The 19,279-nt window shown below is 37.9% G+C and overlaps 1 protein-coding gene across 1 annotated transcript in view; it reads left to right on the forward strand.

Moving 5' to 3' along the window:
* The window catches only part of LOC133520815 (bone morphogenetic protein 1), a 139,609-nt gene that overhangs the window by 110,391 nt on the left and 9,939 nt on the right, over positions 1 to 19,279 (forward strand). The window contains exons 8-12 of the mRNA XM_061855487.1: positions 392 to 622; positions 1,740 to 1,880; positions 16,903 to 17,106; positions 17,590 to 17,702; positions 18,399 to 18,547. Coding sequence (XP_061711471.1) covers positions 392 to 622; positions 1,740 to 1,880; positions 16,903 to 17,106; positions 17,590 to 17,702; positions 18,399 to 18,547 — 838 coding nt within the window. The remainder of the gene's footprint in view (positions 1 to 391; positions 623 to 1,739; positions 1,881 to 16,902; positions 17,107 to 17,589; positions 17,703 to 18,398; positions 18,548 to 19,279) is intronic.

The raw sequence follows: 19,279 nt of genomic DNA on the forward strand, positions 1-19,279 counted from the left end.
TTGTGTACTATAGCATGTTGAACACTAGGTCATTTACTCGTACTTTAAGGTACCGTTTAGCGGAGTTTTTGAAAAAATAGTAACGCTTTTTTAGATACAAGTACGGTCGCCAAAAATGTAATTAGATATCTTGAGGATTTTTTCTAGGGACTTCAGCGATTCGATAGAAAAATCACGAACATAGCTACTAATTTGAAAATGGCTTTCTAAAAATTCGCTTTTTTGAGGGAACACAGTGATTACTTTTTCTTTTTTTTTACTTACAACAAACTTAAATTCAAAAACATGATCTTCGACCACCCGCATCCTTCCCACTCACGCTTAGGCCCAGTGAGAGTCAGAGAAGAACACGAATCTCTGATATTTTTCCTCATATCCATTTTCTTTTCAGGACAAGAATACAATTTCAACAAGCTAACAGAAGAAGAAGTGAACTCCCTCGGGCAGACGTACGACTACGATTCTATCATGCACTACGCGAGGAACACCTTCAGCAAAGGCACATACTTGGACACGATTCTACCATTGGAAGTCCATGGAAAGAAAAGGCCGGAGATCGGACAGCGTGTCAGATTGTCCGTGTCTGATATAGCCCAGACTAATCTGCTGTATAAGTGTGCTAGTAAGTATAACACATCTTTATAAGTCCGTTAGTAGGTACACAGAGATACTTGGATGCGATACTACCGCTGGAAGTCCATGGAAAGAAAAGGCCGGAGATTGGACAGTGTGTCAGATTGTCCATATCTGATTTAGCCCAGACGAATTTGCTGTATCAGTGTGCTAGTAAGTATAACATATCTTTATCCGTAAGTAGATGGTATATAATTTTATTTGGCTACTATTCTTCTATTGGAGGTCCATGGGAAAAAGAGGCCGGAGATCGGGCAGCTTGTCAGATTATCCGTGTCTGGTATAGGGTAGACTAATCTGCTGTAAAAATGTGCTAGTTAGTACTTATTTAATACATCTTCATAAATCCGTAGCCTAGACGAATTAAATGTAAGTATAAGTTTGCTAGTACATATAATACCTTTTTATAAGTCCGCTAGTAGTTACTTGGATACGATACTGCCGCAGTGCTGGAAAGAAAAGGCCGGAGCGATGGCCCGATGGGCAGCGAGTCACATAAATCCGTGTCTAATATAGCGCAAACTAATGTGCTGTATAGGCAAGTGTGCTTGAAAGTTGAACACATCTCATTATATCCTAAGAACACCGCTAGTAGCTACATTCTTGAGGAAATTTCGTGGGGGAAACCAAAATCGGACTCTTTTAGAATTCAACCGAGAAAGCGGAAAGAAAGGAGGGATTTAGGGTAGATACTAATTATAATATACAGGCTATTTATAACATGTAGAATTTTGTAGAATGAGTTTGTTGTAAATATCAGCGTTTAATTCTTGTAATGTTTCTTTTGTTTGGCTCCTCTCGACAGCCTCAGACCACATTTAAAATACAGCTTATTGCGAACTGAATGCTGACAATCTAAGAATTACGATTACAGATAACAATAATAACGGTTCTATTTTTAAACCCTACAAGGAGCATGTCATTATATTCATTATTGAGGTATTCCTTTACACTGTACACAGTCTTATCGAGTAACAATTTCTTTACTTAGAGACTGAAGGTGTTGATATTAGTTTTGGCTTTAATTTCTTTTGGCAACTTATTGTACAATTTTTGAGCCATATATTGTCAATTTGTCAATAAAAATACTTTCAACTAATCAACAGAATGTGGTCGCACGCTACTTGGCAACTCTGGATGGTTCAGCTCGCCCGGCTGGGGCTCGGAGACCGCACCGACCACACCGGAGCGCTGCGAGTGGCGCATAGTGGCTACACATGGCGAGCGAGTGGTACTTAACATCACTGGTGAGTACCGTACAACTTGATCACTGTTATCAACAGAATGTGGTCGCACGCTTCTCGGCAACTCTGGATGGTTGAGCTCGACCGGCTTGGGCTCGGAGACTGCACCGGCCACACCGGAGCGCTACGAGTGGCGCATAGTGGCTACACATGGCGAGCGAGTAGTTCTCAATATCACTGGTGAGTCTGTTTCTCCAAATACCTTTAAACCAACTTCACAAAGGCTTAGAATATCTGATTCTGTGATCTTCTACAGCCTAATGTTATTTGGAATGAAGTAAGTAACCTGTTTAAATTCCCCTCCAATGAAATGCGGAATTTAAACTCTTTACAATAGGTATTGTGTATTTTTTTACGTAATACAAGATACAGTTTACATACGCGATTGTACCCATTACTATGAGCAACGAGAGTAACCCCGAAGTCACGACAAATAAAATCACGTTTCCCGCACTAAAATTTAATTCGACACGAAACTCGATGCAAGGAAACCATTTTTTGGTGATTTCTGTGTAGCTGCTATAGTAAAAGATGATCATAGAAATGAGTACAATCACCTACTTACTCCGTTGGCTCAGCGACTCAAAATGAAACTCGGCCTCCGACTCAAGACAGCGCCACGTTTCTCGGTCCTATCCGACTTCTCGCCAATTGTTGACTCGAAGTTCGCGCAGATCCGCCTCCACCATGTCGCTCCAGCGATACCTGGGGCGTCCGATAATAACAATCACAATCGCGTACATAATATATCTTGTATCACTTAATAAATTTCACCCCTTATTTTATATCGAACAACAAAACTTAGACTTAATTTAAAAGTTCACCAACGAGTGCCCCCAGGAAACGCTTTATTTACTCAATCCATTAACTTGTACGTCTGTTATCCCTCTATTACGGAGAGATGGATCGCCCCGTTTGGACTCCTGCCCGTTGCAGAACTTATCTTTTTAAACTGCAGCTCAAAACGTCAGTGCCGCAGACAATCTTTGATTCATTGGTATAGTTTCCTCTTTATTTTGTTCCAAGTTTGATAACCGTTTTGAATGATTCACGGTTAGTTTCACTAGACTTAAATCGATCGAGATATGAACCGTGATTACCTTTTATATTGTTTATGAGCTCCCGATATTTCGACGCAGTTACATGCATCTTGTTCACGGGTAACTGGAGATAGCGGGTGGGTGTCAAAGTTGTGTAGACCGCGCTCGGTCTAAGTAATTACGGTTAGTCCTACTCCTCCTCTGGAATTGCAGGCGTATGTACGCGTATGTGGGCTACAGAGACTGCTTACCATCAGGCGGGCCGTATGCTTGTTTGTTTGTACTGTAGTATAAAAAAATAACTTGTAAGTTGAAATAAAATACATACGTCTGATGTTGTTTAATTTATGGCGCATTATATGTATGCATTATATCTGAATTGAAAAAGTTTGTACTGCACAGAACTAGAAAGTGTTCTTTTAAAATAAGTTTAAAATTAGTTTATGGATAAAACTAAACCTAAAGCATTTTGTTCCTATTGTTCTAAATTTATTAATCGAAGCGTTTAGTGAAGGGTTCCGTTTTCGTCCGACTCGGCAAAACTGTGATTTCGTATATCCGAATGTTCTACTCTACAGCGGTCAAGGTCAATATAAAACCATAAGAAATTATTAAGTTAGAATCAGCTTCTAGTACGTTTTATTACCTAGTAATGTCAGACCAGTTTACCGATCCTAAAGCTGCTTACAAAGAAAACAAATTTCATTAAGTATCTAAGATACGGTAAAACTGAAAAATAGGTGAGAACGCAGTAGAAACCTCTCTGAGCACATTAGAATCACTTCCAATTTCCATCTGTTTTAATGTAGGTAATTGTTCTCCAAATTGTGTAAGACACCGAAGAGATTTCGTGAAAGTGGCGTAGCTTCTTGAATTTAGTTATAAAGTAGGAATGTGCTCGGGTTACATGTGGTCTTTGAAGTTCCTAAAAGTTCAACAAAGTTTCTAACTTTCTACAGATTAACAACCCTCGCTACAAGTCAATCTAGTCCAATTTAGTGAGTGATGGAAAACGTCATTCTATGTGTTGACTAAGGGTCACTTGTACTATCACACTAACCCGGGTTTAACCGGTTAAACCGTTTACCCAGTGTCAAATTGTATCGGTAACCATTGTGCGTGGTCACGCAACTGTATTATAGAATACAGTCACGCAACTTGGCATTTGCGTCCAAAAATTACATAAAAGGTACAAAACCTGTGGCGCTTATTTTCATCAATTTTACTCAATTATTATGATATCATCATGTTACGAGATGTTTTTAAACATGATGTTTTTTTTTATTTCAAAACTACATAAGTCAATTTTCTTCAGAACGCAAGTCTCAAACCATTATTCACAGTTTCAATCTAGATTATCTAGCGAAATTACAGACAATAACCATGCAATATCCGTTATGTACTCGATATCCATAAAAGAGCGGTCTCAAGAGTTTGCCGACGGCTTGAGCAACTCAATTTCATGTTAAGTGGCACTGAGCACGATCTGAGCATGAGGACAATGGTCGTTAGACGATGGATTTGGGTAAGATATCGATCTAATCTTGGAGACACTTGTGGAAATTGCCGTAGCTTAGATTTTACATGGCCTCAAACATTGTCTGTCTTGAAATAACAGAGACATTCCAGATTAGGAGCTAATTCTTAATCGTGGAAGAAAGGACCATTATTTTAAAATGTATAGAGATACAGATAGCTATAGTTATCGCCAGGAGAGTTGAAGTAACGCAGACAATAACAAAATCATGTACGTAATGACAGTGAAATTTTGAAATTAGTGTTCTTTTTAGGGTTCCGTACCCAAAGGGTAAAACGGGACCCTATTACTAAGATTCCGTCCGTCCGTCCGTCCGTCTGTCACCAGGCTGTATCTCATGAACCGTGATATCTAGACAGTTGAAATTTTCACAGATGATGTATTTCTCTTGACGCTATAACAACAAATACTAGAAAGTACGAAACCCTCGGGGGGCGAGTCCGACTCGCACTTGTCCGGTTTTATCGTACCGATAGCAAGTTCAACCGCCAACCTCAAGATGAACCAAAAGTTTCTTCTAGACTTTTTTTAGCTTAATATCGTGCGCTTAAGTCACAATTCAGTCATTCATTCAATACTGTTTTTGCAATTAGTATAACTGTGTAGATGTGTACGTAATCATTCAGCTCAACAGTGATGTCCTGGTGATGTCTATATTGTATGCTAGACAATTGGTTTTTTTACCTAGTACCTAGAGAATTGTAAGAAAGTTTACGGTAGTAATTTTTGTGGTTATTGACATATTAATTATATCAAAACGGGTCAGTCACGTATTAAGTCGAAAGTTGCTCGACATGTTTCACTCCGTACCGAGCAGCATCATCGGGAGCACGCATGTCTGCGTCGGTCCACCAACGCGTAAGTGCATGACCTGTTTTGATATATGTATTTAAAATGTCTGTGTCTCATGGAAGTTTAGATTTTGATGTTATATTTTATTTGATATATTTACCAGTTTTATAGAAAAATATGAGATAAAATAAATAAATGTACAATTTAAAAATAGATAAATAAAATCATTATCAATTTTCGTTACTTTCTTTACCAGTAAATTTTATGTCTAGCAATTGGTAGTAGAGGTACCTACGCCTAAATTAGTACGAGTACAGTGATTCAAAGTTAATAGATATATTAAACATATATTATGTTACTTATTTATTATTTTGTATTGAAGAGTCACAAACATTCGGATTGCCTTTGAAGATATTATTAGCTGAATCTTGTTTTTTCCTGTTTATATAATTCTTAGTACCGAATTTATTTACAAAGGCCGTCTAGATCACAAGTTTATTTGATGTCTATGTTATGGTCACGATGGCCTCTACAAGATGGCCCAGCGTACGCCAGTCCAAGGGACGCATTTATGCGTTAGAGGGAGCAAGTGATATTACTATCTCATTCCACCGCATAGCTTCGTCCCTTAGACTGACCTATGTTGGGCCATCGTGTAGAAGAGCTCTTAATGTAGTGACTCTGTGAGGTGTAGACCTCGCGCTTATAAAATTTAGAATTGAAAAATTCTTAATTCTTTGGGTCGTTTTCACGGTGAACTCACAATGGTCTTAAGCGGCATAGCACATATTGGTGCTTAAGTCCTTTATGTCAATTTCCGCATTTTTGAAAACCTGGAACTAAAAAATATATTTAATCGTAGAATCTGGTCACAAAACACGAGACTCGGTTGAGAATTGCGACCTGTAGAAGAGAACATCCGGACATACGAAAGCAAACTGCCTGACTTAAAACGAAGACCTTCGCTAACGCTTCGGTCAATAAGGATTATGAGACTGATGCAAAATACACAATAAATCTTTTATGACTAGCATAATCTACAAATCCAAACTTACCATCCATTCGATTGACAAGCACCCGCGGTCACTATCTCCACCGAACTTTCTATTTTAAGCTGACAAATTAATAGCTCTAAACTCTGTGCCACCACAAACGTAAGCTAAACTGTAGTGACCAGGGAAAATTTACGAGCACAGCCTTCCAGCTTACCTTGAGCCCCCACTGATCCCTGCCCCTTTAAACTTTACAGGGCAAAGAAGACTCGTTATGGACTTACGGAGGTCTGGTTATACTGGTACATTTGCTTGGAACGGTTCTGGTATTGCCTCGGCCCACCAGAGTGGAAAGTTATTGCTGCCTATAACATTTGAAGTACAATGTGTAATAGTAGTACTAAGGTTTTTTTCTGCAAATGGTAGGTTATGGGTGGTTAAATCTCTCGTCTCGGCCAGGAATAGGATGCTCTAAGGAAATTTACTATACGCATATATTCAGGCATTCGAACGTACATTGATATTAGAAAGTTATCTGACTTATGTCATTCAGTTATCGTGTACTTCGCTCGTACTTGTCCGTACATGTATTGGTGCGGGCAAGATCCAAATGACGACTGGTCTACCTAGTGGGCAGTGACCCTGCCTATGAAGCCTATGGTCCTGGGTTCGAATCCCGGTAAGGGCATTTAGTTGTGTCATGAGCACAGATATTTGTTCCTGAGTCATGGATGTTTTCTATGCATTTAAGTATTTGTATATTATTATCGTTGTCTGAGTACCCACAACACATCTTGTGTCATCGTACATATATCATCTTGATGTCAGCGTACGTTGAAAATAATATTAAATTTGTATGAAAAAGATAAAATCTAAAGATTTCATAATTACCTCTATTAAAAGTTGTTTGTCAAAAGTTATATCGTTTTAGGAGCAGATATGGTTTAATTATTTGCTCGTGTTACAGAAAACACCCGGTATAATTAGAAACGCAATTACAAATGGTATTTTATTAAAACCTAAAGCACACTTAAGATCAATGTGGAAAAGACCGTATATAAGGGAACATTGTCTATAGTTCTTTCGTCGCGTTTAACTCTTTTGTTACGCATACTCCATCTGTAACAGAAGAAACTTTCAGAAGTTCGGTAGAGCAAAAGAAGTGAAGCTCTTCCTTTGTCTGTATTTAATCGAAGTATCACGAACGATTCGGAAGCCACAACAAGAAACAACAACCCAGAACCGAAATGTCTGGCGCACCCGATCAAGGAGGAAAGACAACGGAAAGAAAAATAACGAGGAGGAGACGTGCCCATGCCCCATGCCATGACGGACTTCCCTGAATTAAATTTAACGCAGTCTTCCCCACATTTATTTTCGCCTTTATCTACACTTCTAGATGCCAACAATACGGTGATAGTGATATTTGGCAAATCGAGATTGATATATGGACATAATTATGTTTGCTTAAATAATTGGGTACTTGACACATGTTGAATATTATAATAAAATTTAGTTAAATGGATAGAAAACGAGCCATTCATTATAAAAAAAGTGGAATTTAAAAAATTATATTGAGATTATAAAAAAATACAAGGATCCGAAGTCTCAATTTTTTATTTTTTTTCTTTTTTTTTTTAATAGAAAAGAAAATGGTACCATTCGATTCCTTACATTTTATTGAAAAATAAATAGTATGACAACTATACACATAAACGCAATATTTCAGGGTCAAAATGCAATTTCCTTGATCTTCCATACATTTAGGACAGACTTATATGATGTGACGTCACATCACATTATCATTTTGTTAGGGGCGTTTCAATCGTCGAGTGCGAGCGTCAGACTATAACTCTCATTTCTGACCTTTGTGTTGCTTAAATGCCATGAGTCCTATATAGACATTTGATCCTCAGGAAAATCAAGATCGTTTGACATTATTTACAAAAAACTGTCAAGTAGCCAATTGTTTGAGCGGTATATTTCAATATTAAATATTAAATCTACGAGAAGATATGGAAACCTCATGGGAAATTAAAAACAAGACCCCAAACTATCCGTAAACCCTTCATTAGCCATTCCTTACATTAAATTTTATAAGGTAACATAAGGGACATGGTTGAAAATTCGAGGACAAATCTTCGAGCATGTAACCGCTCGGGTCCAATCACATTGTATCCAACACGTGTTTATCACAAATATTTGTTCCTGAGTATAGATGTTTGTATAAGTATTGGACAAGTTCGTATTGGATAAGTATTTAATTATACCTATCTATTATATATATCGTCGCCTACGTCGTTCTTCTGTTACACATGGAATATGTGTATCACAAGCCTTTTTTTTATTTTTATTTTATTTTATAAGACACACCAACAGTACATAAACAAAGCTAGCAAAGTAACAAGTATAGTGGCCACGTATAATATCTATGCACCAATAACAGGTGTGCAACAACACTCAAACAGTTCGAGGCTTTTTACACTACATTATTAACTACAACTATACATTAATAGATTAAGTGATTGAAACATGCATAGGAAAATACTAACTACTACTAATAGTACTAATATAATATTACAAGCATATTAAGTTTTTTTAAACATTCTGCGCTTTAAATTTTGAATAGAATCACTAAATATGTCTATTTCGAAGTTTTGTTGAAGTGACAGATTATTCCAAGTTACTTGCATTCTATGGACCGGAAGTGACTTGCCCAGCCTTAAGCCTTATTGAGCTTACCGTAGTACTAGGTCAATGTATGTAAAAATGTCCCATATTACTTTTAATTTATAATTATAAGACAAAGTTCTTTAATTAAACTAGACTTACCATCGATACTGTCTTACGTTTTAGAGTGAAAGAGTAAGTAAGTTTAATGACTTGTGTAAGATTAGCCTTATTTACTAAAAAAATATTTTTCAACCTTAACCAATCGGAACCCAGGTATATACATACATATATCGACGATAATACGTGTCTATAGATCTTGAGTAACATACGATAAAGTGGCATACGGACAGAAGGTCGCCGACCTCCGTGATGGAGATGGCACATGAAGAAGAAGATAGATCTATACCAAAGAGAATTGTTCGTACCTCATTCCAGAGGGAAAATGGAGCTGGGCAGGATATGTTGCCAGGCAAAGTGATGGCAGGTGGGCCAAAATGTTAACGGAATGGTGGCCACTTTCAGACGAAAGGAGTGCCTGGCGTCCGTTGGCTCGTTGGGTGGACGACATTCGGAAGATTGCGAGTTACTTCTGGATGAGATTAGCTGAGGACCGGGATAAGTGGTGTACTAGAAGAGAGGCATATGCTCAGCAGTGGGCATAAAAGGCTGATATGCTGATGATGATGATGATATGATACCGGAGGGAGTATGTGCGAACCATACTGTTCTACGTTAGACTTGGCCAAAGGACGCCGTAAGCCCTTAAAACATTGCAAATACTAGAGAAAATTCGACCCATGCGGCCGTGGCCCGGGCAACTGCCACGAATACAGAAGACGCTGGGTCGATCCCAACATGGAGGTCTTGGTCACTTTTTGTATCGTACGTGACATCTAGGTATTCGAGCTTATTAATTAGTACATGGATGATCGTGCTTCGCTCGGAAAACATAAAGACTCAAATTACGGATTTTCCCAGATATAAGACCGAGATCGATTTTCGCCCCCAAAAACCCCCATAATTTCATCGAAATTGTTAGAACCTTTTCCGTGATCCCCGGCGGTATAGTAATGTTTTTACTCAAACAACACAAATCCAAATATTTTCCTAAAATCATTTGATTTGTTTCCTAGTTATATCACTATTCGAAAAGGCAATTTTCTACAACCCATCTACAACCGATCAATCGCTAACTAATTGCTAGTTACTGGAGAGGGTAAACCAACTATACCGCATTCGACGTCTCGTTCACAATTTGCAATTTGGCAACCCTCCAAAAACTGACGGCTTAGGAAAAAATATTATAACGCGAAAGCATTTTTTTATTTTTTTGCTATTATGTTTATTTGTACGTGAATTAAAAAAAAAAACAAAGGTTACCTTATAGAAGAGATTAAAAAAATAAAAACAGACGGGTCAGTGTACTAAATTTCTCGTGCTAAGCGTCCTTTCTTTAGGTATTGCGTTAGTTTATTTGTACGGATTGACAACAATATCAAGTGTCGATTGGCGGAAAAGCAGGCCGCCAACCGCCCTGGGTCTTCTTTGATTAGGAAACATACGGATAGTTTTGAATCCCGTCGTCGAACAGAACTGGACGACAAGAGGGATGAGCTGAAAGCCCGACCACCAACGGTGATCAGTTATAATTATATTGATGGTGTCCTCTCGTGCCCGTTGTGCGCACGGGTCTTTGCCAACAAGATCGGCTACGTCAGCCACACGAGAGCACATGAACACCAAAAAAGGAGTTGAAGTAGTCGCCGTGGCCGAAAACGGTCAGGAGCATATATAACGTTATCTCTTGAAGGCCGCCAACGCCCTCTGGTGTTGCAAGTGTCCATGGGCGACGGTAATTCCTTACCATTAGGCGACTCGCCTCGTTTGCCTCCTATATCCTAAAAAAACTGACCATAACTCTCTCTCTGACTCTAGCTGTATGTATTCGCGCCATAACACTTTTCGTTACATCTCGCGTTTTTACAAGATGACCCCTTCTGAACGATATTAAAAACGTTTCACGCTAAAACATTCTTCAAAAGATGAAAAGGATCTTGGGTTAATAACTGTTTGTATTTTAATTGCTATAAAATAATAAAGTTAAAATCCTTTAGGAGGAAGTTGTTATTGGCAATTATTATAGCCGAGTGACTCGTTATGAAGCTCGTCGACATTTAATAGCTAATTGTTTTCATTTCTAATTGCACTAATTGGATTGTGACTGCTTTTAGTGGATATTAATCGGCCTTTTTTATTTAAAGTTGATTTTTACATTTGCGACAACAATGCACTTGGCAATAATATCGCTCGACAATCTGCTGCAGTAACACAGCCGACTGTAATACTGCATGAAAGGTCAAAATAGATTATTTTATCGAGACTTTTATATTAAAGTTGTCATTTCCTGCAGCAATGCATGCAGTTTTGAGTATGAACTAATGTAGCTAGTTATAAAATTTAGCCTAAGACTGGTTCCATGTTACCACGTCGCGCTGCAATACTACTGCAGTAATGCTGGTGCAGTCTGAATCCAAACAGAACCTTACAGGTGACGTTTGGATTTCATGTAAATTTCTTGATAAAATGCCATTTTGACGTTTCCTGAAGTAATGCAGTCCACTGCAGCGCGACAATACTGCCGACTCCATTAGAGTCGCAAATATCAAAATCGAGGTTTCCGCCCGGATGTTTGACATTTGCGGCAGTAATGTCGCGCTGCAATGCTGATACAGTCTGAATCTGAACGTCACCTTAACCGACGATAGACAACAGCCAATTCTTATTCTATTGAGAAAATATTAAATGTTTTTCAGCGGTTATTTTTACCTGTGCAAGCTCCAGTCCTCATATTTACGCATAAATTCACAGAATTGTGTATACATTTTATTTGTGAAGTTACAAAGGCGACCGACACAAAGAACACAATTGGAAAAGCTATAAATCTGGGCGACACAGCTTTTGTTAGTGACGTCACAGTGCTCAATGAACATTGTGTGAGGAAATTCGGTACGGATGACCTGTTGCAAATGGTAATGGTAACCGACAAGATTTTTTGGGTAAATAAACAAGATTGAGGAAACATTTTTTGTTTATTTGTTTATTTGTTTATTAGGATCACCAACAGAAGATACAATTCACATACTATAATTTACATACTAAAAGAGCACATTTATAATTGATCCCCCACTTAAAGGCAATCACAGCATGCATTATTTAAGTTAAGATTCAGAATAAGACCTTAATATAAATATGATATTAATTAACAAAACGTCTACTTAATACGAACAATAAATTTTCCACACAAAAGTAACCAAGTTAGCCGAGCTAGCTGAGATTGTCAACAGATAATAATTTGTTTTTAAATGAGGCTTCACTGTCGTGAAACACATCCAAAGAAGGGACATTATTAGCATGCTTGTTGTATAGGCGAGCCAGGCGAGGCAGAGGGGAGTGAGCCAATAGGTTAGTTCGACTACGACGCACATAGAGTAAGGCACAAGGATAACGTGGTAAACGAGACGGTACTTTCAGCCCTATCTGACTAACAATATGCATGCAGTCAATCTTGTCGTTTAGAAGTTTGTACAAGAACATTAGGTCCAGCATAGTACGCCTACTACTAAGAGAAATTAGTTTAAATTGTTTAAGTCTAGCGTTATATGCTTGGCAGCCTGTTCCACAGCGATAAGCAAGATGTCTAGTAAACCTTTTTTGCAATCGTTCAATCCTTTCAATATGTATTTTGTAAGTAGGATTCCAGACAACGCTACAGTATTCTAATTTACTCCTCACAAAACAATTAAAAAGGGTCACCATTGTAGAACATTCTTTAAACTCCCTAGCACATCTTAACACAAACCCTAGAGATTTAAAGGCAGCATTTATTGTCTTGTCTATGTGACGCACAAAGCGTAGTCTGCTGTCTATTATGACACCCAAATCTCTTATTTCATTGACCTCTTGCAAAGTTTCGTTAAAAATAATGTACTCTGATGGTATAGGGTTTCTTTTCCGACTAAATTTTATGTGGTAACATTTAGTGGGGTTAAGCACCATTTTGTTAGACTTACACCATTTTACCAACACATCCACATCCTCTTGTAACAGATGGACGTCAGATTGATTTTTTACTACCCGGACCAATTTTAAATCATCCGCAAACAGCGATACAGTCGAATTATTAAATTCATAGGTGATGTCGTTAATAAATATGTTAAAAAATAATGGCCCCAAATTAGACCCCTGTGGTACACCGGAGAGTGCAATATAACAGTCAGACTGAGTGCCTTCTATTACCACAGTTGAAGGCCTGCCTTGAAGGTAAGTATGGCACCAGCTAAGTAAACTACCTGCAATGCCAAACTTGTGCAACTTATGAATTAAGATTTTGTGATTAACCTTATCAAACGCTTTCGAAAAGTCAGTGTAAACCGCGTCTACTTGATAACCACCATCGACAGCCTCCGTAAGGCTGGTGACGTAGCTAAAAAGATTTGTACAAGTCGATCGCTTGGGCATAAACCCATGTTGATAAGGAGAGAGCATACTTTTGACATGATCAAATAGTGCAACATAAACCAGCCTTTCGAAAACCTTGGCCATCGAAGACAATATGGAAACGGGCCTATAATTTGAAACTAATTCACGACTGCCGCTTTTAAATACCGGAATAACTCTGGCTCGTTTCCACACCGATGGAAATATCCCTGCTTTCAGAGATGCATTATATATAATCATAAGTGGCACAGAAAGTGATTTCGCGCAGTTTTTTAAAAATACGGGGGGAATATCATCTGGCCCTTTACCCTTCGTAGCATTTAACGTTCGCAATTGTAATTCAACCTCAAACTGTGTGAAAGACAATTCCCCAGATTCATCTCCCATCAGTATTTCGGCTAGTTCCCCGCCACTTACGTTTGGTTGGTTCCTCGTGTCGCTGTCATCATAAACTGAACTAAAATGCTCTGCAAACAGGTTACTAATCTCTCTAGAATTACTAGCCTGTTTGTCCTCATACAACATAACTGGTGGATAATTTGAACTATTTTTACGCATGTTTTTAATATGGGTCCAGAAATACTTAGGATTTTTCTTAATCTGTTTTTCTATCGAATTTATGTAACTATTGTAGCATGCTTTCATAATCTTTTCACAGTCAACCCTCAGGTAATCAAACTCTAGTTTATCTAGTGGATTTTGGTACTTTTTAAATCTAACGTGATATTTGTGTTTTCTATTTAAAAGATATATTAGATGATTTGAGTACCATACTGGAAAGGCACGGTTGCGATGATATTTAGTCATGGGCACATTTATTTTGACAATATCACGCAAAATCTCGTAAAACCTTTTTACCATTTTATCTATATCGCTGTATTTATCGAGTACGTCGTGCCATGAAATTTTATTTAACTCCTTTACAATAATTTCATAGTCAGCTTTATGAAAATTAAAATTGGAACTGGACTTATTTATCCTAGGTATTATTTTACCAGGCAACTTAATTATTAAGTCTAACGGCGGGTGAAAAACATCTGTGTGTTTAATCGAAGACAAGCTTTCCGAGACTCTAACAACATCCTCATTACACAGCACCAGATCCAAAATACGGCCTCTCGAATTAGTCACCGCGTTAAATTGCTTAAAATCATTTAAAAACATAAAATCGACTAACGTGCTTTTAAGCAAGCAGTTATTATATTCATTAGGCTTAGTATACGAAGCATCAGCAGTCCACGTTATACCACTCAGGTTTAAATCCCCCACTATAATTGTATATTTACATGGAATCTCTAGAACTTTATTCGCCTTATCTATAAATTCATCTAACGTTTTTTTCGAGATTGGAGGAGGCAAATAAACTGCACATACTCTTAGCCTGTCTACCTGCCCACCACAATTTATCTCTAAAGTGACCCACAAATCCTCACACTCACTTTCCCACCCTTGCTCTCTTCTCGACACAAGTTTATTATTAACAGCAATAAGAACACCACCACCCAATTTTTTTGAGTTGTTTAAAGTTGAGGTTTCACGATCTCGCCTATATACCGCATATCGATTATCAAATAATTCACAATCAAAAATGCTATCATTCAGCCAAGTTTCTGTAAGTATCACTATGTCATAATTTTTACTTAAAATCTGTTGACGTACCTCAGCAGTGCTCGACCTAAGACCCCTAACATTTTGATAGTAGCCTAGTAACGGTCTAGACATTCACAAATTAAGCAAATAAATGAGAACTACATCTAAGAAGTAAAAAAAAAAAAAAAAATCTTTTAGATGGAAGTATTTTTAAGTGAGGACTTCACAAGTATGTATATTAGTATATTTATTTATTTTTCCTTCAATTAATAACGTATGAAAATATGTAAACACTTGCTCTGGTTTATAGGTAGGTTAGTAGATACACTTATTACTAAATTTAATATGAGTATACTCCAATTCTATCTTAAATTGTAATTAATTATCATGACACTTAAGTAGTTACCGTACAATCAAATTTTTTTTTAAATAAAAAGCAGTAAACAGGAACGATTCAATCAAAAAAACGTATTTGCTGAAATTTTCATTATTAATTACGATACGGACATATATCACACTGTCAGACTAATGCAATGTCAGATATTAATAAAATAAAAACAAGTCACGCAATTATTATTGCTTTGAAGATTGTTCTTTAATTCGTGTGCAATAGTAGGTAGAGTTACTTATACCTATAAAAGCACATACCTAACCTTTGTACTTACATTATTTTATTGTCTTTATAACGATAGTTCATGTCGATACACTCGATATCGAGTTTTATCTTCTGCGACACTGGTGTCCTCGTTATAGGTTACGACAAATGTATTTTTGTAGCACAATTTTGAAGCGACTTGTAAAGAACATCCATAGTTAGAGTTAGTTACAGAAATTAGTCGGCATCGGTTGAGCCTTGATTGCGTATTAGTATAATTTTTGGAATTCAAACCCGACGAAGACGAAAATGGATTGAAATTTTTAACAATTTCTACACGGACGAAGTTGCGAGCAAAGTTTAGTGATTTACGAATTGTTTTTTCAGCCTTTAGCCGAATTTTGATAGGTCTATATGTAACATACTGTGCAACTTTTTCTAAAAGAAGAACCCTGAAATCGCGAAATAATATGACTCTCTCATAGAAAAATGAATGAAACAGCCAAATTTATTATCGTGATTTCGGTGTTGGTCCCATAGTGAAAATTGTCTGTGCAGTAAAACCTTATCCCCCTCACAAGATTTGGCTAAGGGTTAAAAACCCCACATTTCTGTTTGTTCTGCATCCGCCAAAGCTCTCTGCGCGTACAATTATTCACCCCTGCAAATGTATTCTCTGAATTAATGAATTTACGGTCACTTTTATTCCATTTCCGAAGTCGGTCATTGGAAACGATAAATCTCTGTTGTCTGCTCAATGGAATAATGTACCTGCTGTAACACTAGTTGATGGCTGTGGCTTTGTGTGGTCAATCTATTCAGAATATCGTGTTACAGGCTATTTCTCGTGAATCATGGTAATTCTCGTTCGCTCTACTGTAATTTAATACTTTTGTGGTAACTGTATTTACTAATATGGTCACTGAATTGTATAAGTCAATGTTGAATTGATATAATATGTCCGTTCATACCAGAGTCGTTTCAAGTGTGGTAAGTCACCACTTATCAATAACACCACTTATCAATTAATACCACCGTATTTCCCCAAAACACCAACACAGAACAGTTTTTTTTAGGTACGTCTTGTGCGCTGATACTATCGCAAACTTTTCTATATTTCAGTATACAAGACATACCTAAAAGAGAGCTACCGTCCTATAGAATACACGCTCTGTGTCTGTCTATTATGTGACCTTGATCGTAATCATTTGAATTTCAGTTTTGCGCGTAAACCTTTACGTCAACCTACCTTGTTTCCCTTGCCTGCTAAAGTACTAAAAGGTTAACAAAATATTCTGGTTCTTTACAGAAATCGACATCCACAAATCCGAAGAGTGTCGTTCCGAATGGGTGGAGATCAGGGATGGCTACATGCCAAACGCGCCAGTTTTGGGGCGCATATGTGGCTCTGGGAAGGGTCCCATGATGAGGTCTACGGGATCCAGGCTGACTGTGGTCTACCAGCCGGGGCTTAGGCCTAAGCCGTTTAAGGGATTCAAGGCGCATTATGAAGGTAAGAAGCTTTAAGTGCTTATAGTTTGTGTATTAATGATAGCCATCGTCTTTTACGAAACATTTTGTTTCTTGGAGAAGTATATCAATACCATAAATAAAATGCTTTCTTAAGAAGGTGGATGTGAAAAATTAACATTTGCCTTTTATTACCATGAACTAACTAGTGATTTTCTTTAAGGCGGGATTCCACCAGTGTACGACACTGCCCGGCACAAGTATATTCAGTCAAAAATGCTTGTACCGCACTCTGATGGAATCCCGCCTTTAGACTCACCAGGACACTGATATAGTAGACAGTGACAAAATAATCTAAGATGAATCTCATTTGTCAGCCACGCCACAATGAGGGATAGTGAGAAAAGTAGAACCAAAGATAAACCTGCTCCGTTTTGCAGTCTATATAATTTGTCTGTATACAAATTAGCATTAATTTTATATGAGAAATTACAGTTATTTAGATCAATTTTTCGTTCATTTATAGCGGTGTGTGGTGGAGACATCGAAGTGGACAGCAGCGGACATCTTGAGTCCCCGAACTACCCGGACGATTATCAGCCCAATAAACTGTGCATCTGGAAGCTGTCTGTGCCTGAAGTAAGCGATTTCTAGTGGGAGATCCCTCAAATATGAGTTCTACTCTCATCTACTATTTTACTTAGTCGATTCAGACAAAAGACTACGAGCATATTTATGGTGAGAAATTGCCTGACCTTCTGTTTTCTAACTCAGAAGCCAAATGCATATCGAACTGGTGGGGTGAAAATGTAGGTATGTTAAAATCTTGTCATGTCTCACGCCGCATGTTGCATATTTACTACCATATTAAATATTGCGCCAAAGTAAAAAAATAAAATGATAATTTATGAATAAAGATTTTCTCCGATTTTGCCCAATAGTTCCACTGGACAGATGCCATTAATTTAAAAAACCGGACTAGTGCGAGTCGGACTCGCCCACCGAGGGTTCCATACTTTTAGTGTTTATTGTTATAGCGGCAACAGAAATACATCATCTGTGAAAATTTCAACTGTATCACGGTTCATGAGACACAGCCTGGTGACAGACGGACAGACAGACAGACAGACGGACGGACAGCGGAGTCTTAGTAATAGGGTCCCGTTTTACCCTTTGGGTACGGAACCCTAAAAAAGAAACTGAACTAAACTACCCTCTGGGTTTCTGGGTTAGCTAGGATGTCTACGTTAAAAACAAATAACCAATCAGCGTAGAAGTGCCTTGCCAAAAATATCTTATTATCTCCGAGACTCTGATACAATATTAATATTCCAGGATTACCAAGTTGCCCTCCGTTTCCACTCGTTCGAAGTGGAAAATCACGACACCTGTTCCTACGACAAGGTTAAAGTGCGCGATGGACACTCCATGGACAGCCCGCTTATTGGAGTGTTCTGTGGGCATAAGATTCCCCCAGACATCAGGTGTGTATTCGAGAATATATGTAGAACTGTAGGCACAATGACGACCGTTCTGGCCTAGTGGGTGACCCTGCCTATGAAGCCCATGGTTCTGGGTTCAAAAATCCCGGTAACGGCATTTATTTGTGTGATGAGCACGGAGCACGGATATTTGTTTCTGAGTCTTGCGTGTACGAGTATTTCGTTGTCTGAGTAACCACAACATAAGCCTTCTTGAGCTTACTGTGAGGCTTAGTTAATTTGTGTAATAATGTCCTATTTTTTTAATGCATTTTGTCGTCTATAATACTGCTAAGTAAAATACGTGCAACAGCCTAAATAATAAATAAATAAGTAAATGTGGTATAGGACAATTCTACATAGATCGAGTTAGTCCCGCAGTAAGCTATAGTACAGCAGTAGTATACTTAGAAAACTCATTCAATTATTTTACCGTGTCTGAATACTCTGAATTATGGTACTGGTATATATTTTACAGTACATATGGTACTACTTGACCGCACTAGTGCGAAAATTAGCATATTACGTTACTGTGTCGAACATTTAAAGGGTCATATGTACTGTAAAACGTTGTACGATACATGTGCGAATAGGTAATTCGCAACTCGCGTCGATTAATTTATCGCCACTCGTTTCGAATTTCCTACTTTTCGCACTTGTATCGTAATGTACCTACCGTTACTGCACTGCCATTGCTTTCGGCCCGATTCGAAGAATGATTAAGTTTTTTTGTAT

The sequence above is a fragment of the Cydia pomonella genome, chromosome 8, assembly GCF_033807575.1.
Source record: "Cydia pomonella isolate Wapato2018A chromosome 8, ilCydPomo1, whole genome shotgun sequence".
Lineage (NCBI taxonomy): Eukaryota > Metazoa > Arthropoda > Insecta > Lepidoptera > Tortricidae > Cydia > Cydia pomonella.